Source organism: Acanthochromis polyacanthus, chromosome 17, assembly GCF_021347895.1.
Source record: "Acanthochromis polyacanthus isolate Apoly-LR-REF ecotype Palm Island chromosome 17, KAUST_Apoly_ChrSc, whole genome shotgun sequence".
Taxonomy (NCBI): Eukaryota; Metazoa; Chordata; class Actinopteri; family Pomacentridae; genus Acanthochromis; species Acanthochromis polyacanthus.
In genome coordinates, this window is record NC_067129.1 from 15,763,593 (window position 1) to 15,774,956 (window position 11,364).

The following is an 11,364-nucleotide window of genomic DNA, read 5'->3' on the forward strand; positions in this document are numbered from 1 at the left end:
TATTTTGCACATAAAATGACAATATATTGTCCTATGAAGGTCCATAGCACCTGAAATGTGGAACTAAAGCCTCCATTTGCTATTTTCACATCAAATTCAGCAGATATCAGAGGCCTCAAAAGTTGCCTATAGATATATACAAACATGTTTAACCCACAGATAATAACTCATCATCATCATAATCTTTATTCCAGACTCAAAATGGTCCATAAAATTACATACAAATACAAATTTAAAAACAAACAAACAAACAAACAAAAAACACTACACATGTAAACTATATAAACAGTCTCTCCAGTGTCTCCAGAGCACAGAAGTGTACCGGACACTGCTCTGCCCAGGTTTGACAAAGGCTTGAATAACTTTATTATCAGAATCCATGAGTCGCTTAGAGAACTTAAAAATAAAATTTCTAATAACAACATTCAGTGTTCTGACATTATTATGCACAAACAACTGGCTTGCACTGGTCCACCAAGGGACCTTCATTAAAAGCCTAAAGGCATCATTGTATGCCACATGCAACTTTTTAAATTTGGCTTTTGTGTAGCCACACCACAAATGGGCAGTATAAAGTGGTGTGCAAAAGGCTTTAAACAAAGCAACTTTAACATTACGTGCACACGATCCAAATTTTCTAAGGAGTATATTAGCTTGTGCATACAATTTACAATACTTTGAATATCATCATCATCAGACAGGTCGTTCCTGATGATATGACCAAGGTATTTTACCTTTTCCACCACAGAAAGCTCCTCTCCTGCCAGATAGAATGTAGGAAAAACAGCTTTACTCTGCTCTTGAGCCCTCACAACCATCACCACACTCTTTTTAGAATTAAACATTATGTCACACTGCTCACCATACTCTGAGCAGACCTTGAGCAGTTGCTGCAGGCCAGCAGAATAGGGGGACATGATGACCAAGTCATCTGCATAGAGTAGGTGGTTCAAAAGTCTCTCCCCCACCATGCAACCAGTTTTACAGTTATTTAACCTCACAGAGAGATCATCCATGTAGAGGTTAAAAAGCATAGGGGACAAGATCCCACCCTGCCTCACTCCATTGGTCACATGAAAAGGCTCAGAGATTGCGCTTCCCCATCTGACCTGCACTGTTTGGTGCGTGTACCAAAAGTGTAAGACCCGAATTAAAAAATCAGGAATTTTACGTTGTTGGAGCTTTTCAAACAGCTTGCAGTGGTTGATTCGGTCAAAGGCCTTAGAAGCATCTAAGAAGCACAGGTGCATGGTAAAGAACAGTAGGTAGAGCTTTGATTTTAGGTTGTCACAGATGTAACTCGACAACCTAACATCAACATGTCATCACTTCTGTAGAAATTCTGACTAATATCCTCACTCCTTTCCTGTCAGCCTAATAAACCTAACTGCTGTCTCAGCGGAAGCTTTGCAGCTGCTGGCTGGCAGTGACACACTGATTCACTGATTGTTGATAATCAGTGCAAGTAGAATTATGGCACATTTTACAGAATAGAACTCTTTGCTGTTACACACTGTGGCTGACCCACAAGGTGTATGACAGCAGGAATAAATGCTCTGTTAACATTTCCACACAATCAGTCCTTTAGTGAAGTGAATCAGTAAAAGGTCAAACTTTCCATATGGATTTACTCGGTCAGTCAATTTTAAGGTTAACATCAAGTCGACCTCTTGTTAAATTCACTCTGTATTATTTTGCAGAATTGGTGCATAATCAACATATGAGCTCGAAAAAAAATTATATTGTTGGTATAAAGCAGATAGATAGATAGATAGACAGACAGACAGACAGACAGACAGACAGATAGATAGATAGATAGATAGATAGATAGATAGATAGATAGATAGATAGATAGATAGATAGATAGATAGATGGATGGATGGATGGATGGATGGATGGATGGATGGATGGATGGATGGATGGATGGATGGATGGATAGATAGATAGATAGATAGATAGATAGATAGATAGATAGATAGATAGATAGATAGATGATAGATGATAGATGATAGATAGATAGATAGATGATAGATGATAGATAGATAGATAGATAGATAGATAGATAGATAGATAGATAGATAGATAGATAGATAGATAGATAGATAGATAGATAGATAGATCAAATATTTGCACCACCATCTCCTTTTTTAGGGTCTTGCACACAAAAATGCCTGTGTAAACTGTTGAGTCCTGATCTCCTAACTACAGATTTACAGACTGGTCCAGCAGAGCACTGTGTAGCTGGTCTCTTGAATGCATTCAGTTTCTTTCAGGTTTCCTGTCTCTGTTGAGATTTGTCAGTGCGAAAAAGAACCATAGCTTCCTTTTCATTTTCATTTTCGTCATTTATTCCAGTTGCATCACATGTTGTTGGGGAAACAATGTTCTTGCTGAGTTGGCATGTTTGTCATTCACCAGAAGAATCACAGTGTTATTATTGTTGCCTCATGTTGCCATTAAAAGCTAATTCAGTTCAGATTAACAACACAAAGAAAACTGAACCAGCACTATTTATGAAAACTAAGTTAAAAACTAAGTTTGTGTAAATTGAATACACCATGACTGAGCAGTTAAATTAGTGGAGCATCAGTTTCAAGCTCAACATCTAGTTTTTGCCCTCCAGTTGGTTCAACTTTCCAAACAGTTCTGAAATGATTTGCTCCATAATTTTCTCATCCAAATGTTCCACAACATCACAAAGAAATAATCATGGATGGAAGAAAGAAACTTTTGACAGCTTTGACATTTTATTATTCCTTTAATCATATCTTACAGGTTTTGTAGGCAGTACCAACTTGAAAAGTCACCGACTGTTAGTGATTATGTCTAATTCTACAATATTGCATCTTTTGTTTTTTTGTTTTGTTTATATACATCCAAATGTATGTGTACATTTATATGACCTGTTCAAAGCCATATCTTCATAAGGATGTAATAAGGAAGATGTGATGGAAACAGATGTGAGGCAGTGCAGTGTCACAAGTTGAAAACTGGAATGACGTGAAAAGGAGAGAAAAGTCTATCGTTGTGGCTGGCCATGCTTGGATCGGGGTATAATTTTCTGCTGCTCAGGCGTCTTCTACATGAACTCACTGAGGAAACTGTTTACTGTCCCCTCTGGTGTCTCCTCCACAGAGAGTCCCTGACAAAAGGAAGGTACCAGGAGGAGCTCAGGTTCCTTGATCTCGCTTTCAATGTCCACGTGGCTGTGAGGAAGTGATACAAAAATGACATGGAGATTACTTCAGAGCATTCATTACATTCTGTGTCTGTGTATCTGATCGGTAATATCAGCTGTTAAAAGCAGTGAAAAATAAAAACCTGATACAGAATGTTGTGGACCCAGTGTAATAGAGGGCACTCAGAGGCAAACATCCCATGGTTGTACTCATTGTATATTTGCCTGAAGAAAAGAACATTCAACTTATAATAAGAACCACATCACAAAAAGGTTTGCGTATCATTTTCATTGTGTCTCTCCCACCTTTGGTGTCTCTCATTGACCCTGTCCACAGGTTGAGTTTTATTCCCTCTCCTTCAACGGATGGACTCCCAAAAGTCATGGTAGCCATGAATGTGGCGTCATCAGGAATATCTAGAGGGTGCAGGTTGCATTGCAGTTTTTTCTTCTCACAGCTCTGGTTTTTGCTGTCAATCTCATAGAGTATCCCCTGTAAGATGCAGACACAGATACACATGTCAGGATACAAAAATGGCTTTGAGTGACGCTTTCTTTTCAGAAAGGAAGAAATGAGTTACCTCTTCAAAAAACACCAGCAGGTCCAGATGCAGTGAAGTGTTGATGGGGGTGCTCTCATTTGATCTGAAGCGTAGTTTCTTTGCCGTTGAATCATACGTGAATGCACCGATTGCTCTCACTTCACCCTTTAAGTTTGTCTGGATTTACACGTTCAAAGAGAAACAGAGAGGTTTTCACTTAGTATTTTAAAATGATTTAAGGGGATTTCATGAACAGTTAGTCTTGAATGACAAAAAAGACTCACCACAGTCATGAATCCTGTCATGTTGGGTGCATCTGAAAGAGATCAATGTCAGTTAGACATTAAATACATTTAAATGTAATAGCCTAACCATAGATTTGTTTACTGTACTGACTCAACAAGCACATCTTTAAAAATGCAGAACACATGGAAAAAATTAAATCAGACCCCAAAAAAAGAATAAATGTAGTGGAACAACAAATTCTTACGACAGGGGTGATGATGATGATCTGCATGAGTAGTGGCAGTCAGGCACATGAAGACCAATAGGATGACAGCTGCATACATTTTCCTGGTCCGAAGGGAGTCACAAAATGATATTAAAGATGGCACAAAGCAACCATAAGCGCATCTGGCCGTAGGTGAAGTTGCAGCTGCTTTTATAGGACCAGCGAATAGCAGGAACAACAGCTCTTGCTTAACTCTTCAAGCTGTGTAAACATTTCAGGCCCTGTCTCTGCAAGTGTTGACCCCATCGAGGACTTGTTCCCGACAAACCTATTTTTTGTGGTGATGCAGCTGTCTTATGATGCCTGCACCATACTGTCAAAGGCCGATTTTGCAAACAAGAGGTGAAGCGAGAAGGAGGTTAATCAAGGCAGACGTGGTCAAAAGGTTTGCAGGCCTGTGCTTCAGTTTGGGTGAGGTAAACTTGAGGTGAGACCAGTCAGAGAATCAGCCTGTATCTGTCACAAAGTGAAACCTGTCATTGACTAAGACTCTCTGTTCCGCAATAAGAGGATTGACTTTTAAGGTGTCGTTCTGACCTTTAAAAAAGCCTTCCTCATTAGTGGCTGGGAAGCCAAAGGAGCACACATGATGCAATCCTGAAATTATTTAAATTCATGAGGCTCTAATTGTACAATTACAAGAAAACCAAATTTATTGTAATTTTCTCTTAGTCAGAATGAAGACTGGAATCTAATTCTTTCTGTGTTTGATTCTGAAATAAAATAAAAACTGTCTGAGTTAGGTTACTTTTTTTGCAAATCAATGGACTGTGTTATTCATTACAGAACTTGACATGTAATTTGTATTCAGTATCTTGTATTTTGGGCCAAACCTGCACAAGACTAAATTGATCTCTCTCAAGTGAAAATCTACTTTTTCATGTACTTTACCATGTCCTTTACATTCCAACAGCATGTCTGATCATTTCCACCTTGAAGCTGAAGTGTACCGATGATAGTCTCAAAGCATGGATCCAGGGTTTCGTATGAAACAAACTGAAGGAACCAGTTCTATCAACTTTCAGGTTGGGGTTCTCTGTATCATTTTTGTTCTTCAGAATGAGTTCAGCATCAGCCTTACTACAATGATACAGCTTGTCTTTGTGTAGCGTAGAATATTTTTGCAACTAATATCATAGTCACCTTGTTTTTTTTTTTTTATCAATCAGCTTTCATCAGTGTTTGAAGCTAAATTGTCTAAATGACAAGTGTGCGTTTCAAGCGGCTTTACAAGAATTTGATATTTTTATACCTCAGTTAGTGCTATCAATAGATTAACAAAATGAAGTGAATTAGTCACAGTAATGTGTAGTGATCAATCATGATTAATCACAAGTTACAAATACTATTATTCATTTGTATTTTGGAAAAAAAAATGCTTGACAAACTGCTTGGAGGGATCAGATTTTTTTAATTTTATTAAAACATTTCAGCTTCATCCCTAAATTAGAGGGCTGCACAGTGTAGTGGTTAGCACTTTCACCTTGCAGTAAGAAGATCCCGGTTCAAATCCCGGCCTGGGCCTGGGATCTTTCTGCATGGAGTTTGCATGTTCTGCCTGTGCATGCGTGGGTTTTCTCCGGGCACTCTGTATATGTAGCCCTGTGACAGACTGGCGACCTGTCCAGGGTGTCCCCTGCCTTCACCCGAGTCAGCTGGGATAGGCTCCTGCGACCCTAAATTAGACTCTCAATTTGCAGAGTAAAAAAAGTCTGAAGTAGGGTTTTAGTATTGCCCCAACATAATAAACTTCAGAATTAATTACCAGAATAGCTACAAAGTAATGCCTGTTACAAAGGTAATGTACTGGCTGTAAAATGTTTGCAAAGTAACATCTGACCCAAATGAATGCTACAGTGAACAAGGCAATGAAACTGAATGGCATAATGGCTTGGAAGAGACAAACTGAACAAACTGTTTTTACACTCTTTGCTGAATAATATCACTGAAAACAATGTTATCTTATGCTACATGACTTCAGCCAAACACTTCACAAAGGTTACTTCTCTTTTAACCAGCTGCTCAAACAGACAAGCTTGTTAACATTTTCAGATGTCGGAGCTGACCTTTTTTTCTGCACAATGTGGCCTACCAAAGGAAACAGTCTCTCACATGGCACTGTTGAAGCAGGTGTATCAAAGCACCCTTGCACGATGTGGGCCCCCTTACCATGTGCACCTGTGTGAGCTGACCGCCACTGTGGCTGACACGTTTCTGTGCTGACGCTATGCTCTGCCTTAAACCTGTCTAGAGTGTTGTCTGTGGACAGTGCCTCATCGTCAAATAACACCTCTTACACCAACACTTAGACTCAGTGTTTGTAAATGGGCACTGAATTGGTCAAGTCCAAGTCCAAACTGAAAGCCTATATGTGCTAAAATTAAATTTAATAACCAGATTTGAGCTACTAGTAGAAATCAAGTTGGAAGAAACTAGTGCAGATTTTGTGTGGTGAAGCTGCAAATATGAATGGAGTATGTTTTTTCAGACTGTGATCATGTGGGCGTATTTTCAGGTGGGCAGAAAAATCCCCCCTTTCTTCATCCTTCATTAAGTAATTTCTACAGAAGAAATGAAGCACTTTAGAGTGCTGATATTCTGCAGAGTGAACTTTGGTTGTCACGCTTAGAATCAGGTTAGCATTATTACTGCAGTATTTCTTTATTCTATGCTATTTTACCTATTTTGGCATTTCAAAATAGCAAAAAAACTTGAATCTTGGCTTGCCACATTTGCAACACATCAAATGCTGCTGATGTCAGAGGCCTCAATATTTGCCTATAAACACAAACACATTTAATTCTTTAGTTTCAGGTTCTCTCAGACATAACCCATGACATCAAAACTGTTCTACACTGATCACTTCAGCAGAAATTGTGACTAATATCCTCGTTCTTTCCTGTCACTTGGATAAACCTAACTGCTGTCTCAGCCCACGCTTCAAAGCCCTGCTGGCCTGCAGCAACACACTTGATTCACTGATTATCGATAATCAGTGCAAGTAGAACTATACTACAACATGATATAGAACTGATATGTTGCTGATTATATCCTAAAGAATTTTACTAATATTGTCAGCTCCTATGTATCAGAAAGGAAACTGACAGCAAGAATAAACATAATAATTAGAAGGATTTTTATTTGCACTGAGAAAAGAGTGTTGCAGTTTCTCAACCACTAGAGTGCACTGAAGATGACAGCTCATTGACTGTTTCTCATTATCTGCTTTTTGTTGATGCACTTTGGTTGCTGAGCGCTTTGTACTGGAAGTGTTACTGCAGTCTCATGGCAGCCTTGACACTGTTGTGACCAAGCCTCACATGATAAACTGACCCTCAAAAGAAAATACTCATATTAATGCAACTATTGGGGATGGCAATAATCTCAGTGCTACCAGTCAAAAATGACACAAGAACAGGGTTGGGTTATTGGCACTGACATTCAAAATACAAAATTTACTATATTCACCTCAGATTAGATTTCAAAAAATGTGCAATTGTTGCATGTCAAGGATTACATGAAATAACATCACACATGTTGTTGTGTTTGGTGCAGGCCATTTGATTTGAGCGACGGTAAATATGGAATAAAACACAAAATGCATTTTATTTGCACTGAAGTCTTTACAGATAAGCACAGACAAAAACGTATAATGGTGGACCTCACACTTTTGTGACTGTGTCCATCTGTTTTAGTAGACGGTCAATTTGTCTTGTATTTGAGTTTGAACGATCCAAAGCTATTAAAATTAAATTATGCTATTTTTTTGTAAGCCAATAGATAATGTAGCTAGTTTTTTGTTAATGCCATGTAATTTGCATACAGTAACTGATTACATTTCAAATCAATTTGACCAATCACTGCACAAGACTGAGTTGGAAATCAAGTTTTAACCTTGTTAATTTGTCCATATGACATTTTTTATGTGCAAAAAGATGCACTATGATTGAAATAAGCTGTCAACACCATTCCTGAGCTTTTCCACCTTAAAACTACAAGTGGACTAATGTCAGCCTCAAAAACTTGGACTGAGATTTCCCAGGTTTCATCTGTAACAAACCTAAAGAACCAATCCTGTCATCTTGCAGAGTGGAATTCTCTATATCATCATTCTTCTTCAGAGTGGATTTACGCCAATAATAATTTTGTACAAAGCAGCAGTAGTTTGGGGTGATGTTTCATGTTAAATTAGTGGAGCATCAGTTTCAACATCTAGTTTTTGCCCTCCAGTTGGTTCAACTTTCCAAACAGTTCCGAAATGATTTGCTCCATAATTTTCTCATCCAAAAGTTCCATAACATCACAAAGAAATAATCATGGAGTGAAAGAAAGAAACTTTTGACAGCTTTGACATTTTATTATTCCTTTAATCATATCTTACAGGTTTTGTAGGCAGTACCAACTTGAAAAGTCACCGACTGTGAGTGATTATGTCTAATTCTATAATCTATGTTCCATTTTTTTGTTTTGTTTTTATACATCCAAATGTATGTGTACATTTATATGAGCTGTTCAAAGCCATATCTTCATAAGGATGCAATAAGGAAGATGTGATGGAAACAGATGTGAGGCAGTGCAGTGTCACAAGTTAAAAACTTGAGTGACGTGAAGAGAGAAAAGTCTGTCGTTGTGGCTGGCCATGCTTGGATCGGGGTATAATTTTCTGCTGCTCAGGCGTCTTCTACATGAATTCACTGAGGAAACTGTTTACTGTCCCCTCTGGTGTCTCCTCCACAGAGAGTCCCTGACAAAAAGAAGGTACCAGGAGGAGCTCAGGTTCCTTGATCTCGCTTTCAATGTCCACGTGGCTGTGAGGAAGAGATACAAAAATGACATGGAGATTACTTCAGAGCATTCATTACATTCTGTGTCTGTGTATCCAATATAAAACAGTGGGAAAATAAAAACCTGAAAAAGAATGTTGTGGATCCAGTGTAATAGAGGGCGCTGAGAGGCAAACATCCCATGGATGCAGACATTGTATATTTGCCTGAAAAAAAGGAGAGCATTCAACTTATAATAAGAACCACATCACAAAAAGGTTTGCGTATCATTTTCATTGTGTCTCTCCCACCTTTGGTGTCTCTCATTGACCCTGTCCACAGGTTGAGTTTTATTCCCTCTCCTTCAACGGATGGACTCCCAAAAGTCATGGTAGCCATGAATGTGGCGTCATCGGGAATATCTAGAGGGTGCAGGTTGCATTGCAGTTTTTTCTTCTCACAGCTCTGGTTTTTGCTGTCAATCTCATAGAGTATCCCCTGTAAGATGCAGACACAGATACACATGTCAGGATACGAAAATGGCTTTGAGTGACGCTTTCTTTTCAGAAAAAGCAGAAATGAGTTACCTCTTCAAAAAACACCAGCAGGTCCAGATGCAGTGAAGTGTTGATGGGGGTGCTCTCATTTGATCTGAAGCGTAGTTTCTTTGCCGTTGAATCATACGTGAATGCACCGATTGCTCTCACTTCACCCTTTAGGTTCATCTGGTTTCACACATTCAAAGAGAAACAGAGAGGTTTTCACTTAGTGTTTTAAAATGATTTAAGGGGATTTCATGAAGAGTTAGTCTTGAATGACAAAAAAAAAAGACTCACCACAGTCATGAATCCTGTCATGTTGGGTGCATCTGAAAGAGATCAATGTCAGTTAGACAGGTCAGTATAGACATTAACATTTAGACTGAATTTATTGATCCCTGGAGGGAAATTAAGTTGTTACAGCAAACAGACATTCAGTACATGAGTAAACAATAAGACAACACAGAATATTAGGGTAAGGGATAAAATGAAGGCGAGATAAAATAAAATATGACAAAAATATAGAAAATGCAATTTAGATAAAAATCAACAGAATATACAAGAGCAATAAGGAAATGTGCCAATGACATAAGCAGGTGCAGATGAGTTCACAAATGTAATGAATGACATTTAGAATGTAGTGTCTGGTATGTAAAGTGGTTTCATTAGCAGGCAAAGTGATGAAGTCCTTTTGTGATCTGCCAGACACAGACACACTGAAAAGTCTTATTGCTGTGGGGATGAATGACCTCCTGTACCGCTCCTTGGAGCAGCGGGGTTGTATCAGTCTGTTGCTGAAGCTGCTTGGTTTGTCCACAGTTTTACGGAGGGGTTGGGAGGCGTTGTCCATGATGGTCAGCAGTTTGGTCAGCATCCTCTGCTCCCCCACCTCCTCCAGGGCGACCAACTGACAGCCAACAACAGACTGGACTTTTCTGATCAGTTTAGTCAGTCTGTTGGCATCCTTTGCCTTGATTCCTCCACCTCAGCACATCACAGCAAAGAAGATGGGGCTTGCCACCACAGACTGATCAAATTATAAATTTAATATATTTAATATGTTTAAATGTAAAATTTGTTTACTGTACTGACTCAACAAGCACATCTTTAAAAATGCAGAACACATGGAAAAAATTAAATCAGACCCCAAAAAAAGAATAAATGTAGTGGAACAACAAATTCTTACGACAGGGGTGATGATGATGATCTGCATGAGTAGTGGCAGTCAGGCACATGAAGACCAATAGGATGACAGCTGCATACATTTTCCTGGTCCGAAGGGAGTCACAAAATGATATCAAAGATGGCACAAAGCAACCATAAGCGCATCTGGCCGTAGGTGAAGTTGCAGCTGCTTTTATAGGACCAGCGAATAGCAGGAACAACAGCTCTTGCTTAACTCTTCAAGCTGTGTAAACATTTCAGGCCCTGTCTCTGCAAGTGTTGACCCCATCGAGGACTTGTTCCCGACAAACCTATTTTTTGTGGTGATGCAGCTGTCTTATGATGCCTGCACCATACTGTCAAAGGCCGATTTTGCAAACAAGAGGTGAAGCGAGAAGGAGGTTAATCAAGGCAGACGTGGTCAAAAGGTTTGCAGGCCTGTGCTTCAGTTTGGGTGAGGTAAACTTGAGGTGAGACCAGTCAGAGAATCAGCCTGTATCTGTCACAAAGTGAAACCTGTCATTGACTAAGACTCTCTGTTCCGCAATAAGAGGATTGACTTTTAAGGTGTCGTTCTGACCTTTAAAAAAGCCTTCCTCATTAGTGGCTGGGAAGCCAAAGGAGCACACATGATGCAATCCTGAAATTATTTAAGTTCATGAGGCTC

At 39.1% G+C, this 11,364-nt stretch overlaps 1 protein-coding gene across 6 annotated transcripts; it reads right to left on the reverse strand.

The window, feature by feature from the left end:
* Positions 1 to 2,738: 2,738 nt before the first annotated feature.
* On the reverse strand, positions 2,739 to 10,878 carry epd (ependymin). 6 transcript variants are annotated; one of them, XM_051937445.1, is made up of 6 exons: positions 10,720 to 10,878; positions 4,005 to 4,036; positions 3,760 to 3,897; positions 3,485 to 3,671; positions 3,322 to 3,403; positions 2,739 to 3,242 (listed from the first exon to the last, which is right to left on the reverse strand). In XM_051937445.1, the coding sequence occupies exons 1-6, from the start codon at positions 10,796 to 10,798 to the stop codon at positions 3,080 to 3,082; spliced, it is 681 nt and encodes a 226-aa protein (XP_051793405.1). In that variant the 5' UTR covers positions 10,799 to 10,878; the 3' UTR covers positions 2,739 to 3,079. The 6 variants fall into 6 exon arrangements, with proteins under 6 accessions (XP_051793405.1, XP_051793409.1, XP_051793408.1 ...); XM_051937449.1 differs by lacking the exons at positions 3,485 to 3,671; positions 3,760 to 3,897; positions 4,005 to 4,036 and adding exons at positions 9,306 to 9,492; positions 9,582 to 9,719; positions 9,831 to 9,862 and having other exon boundaries at positions 2,739 to 3,206; positions 10,720 to 10,874; XM_051937448.1 differs by lacking the exons at positions 3,322 to 3,403; positions 3,485 to 3,671; positions 3,760 to 3,897; positions 4,005 to 4,036 and adding exons at positions 9,140 to 9,221; positions 9,306 to 9,492; positions 9,582 to 9,719; positions 9,831 to 9,862 and having other exon boundaries at positions 2,739 to 3,206; positions 10,720 to 10,873.
* Between the last annotated feature and the right edge of the window lie 486 nt (positions 10,879 to 11,364).

What these genes read in the sequence shown, in the direction of transcription:
- epd (XM_051937445.1), bottom strand. Translation starts at nt 10,798, where the DNA reads ATGTATGCAGCTGTCATCCTATTGGTCTTCATGTGCCTGACTGCCACT. An exon ending in TGCTGGTGTTTTTTGAAGAG is followed by an intron (nt 3,672 to 3,759) that starts GTAACTCATTTC and finishes TGCATCTTACAG; the next exon opens with GGGATACTCTATGAGATTGA. An exon ending in GTCAATGAGAGACACCAAAG is followed by an intron (nt 3,404 to 3,484) that starts GTGGGAGAGACA and finishes TCTTTTCTTCAG; the next exon opens with GCAAATATACAATGAGTACA.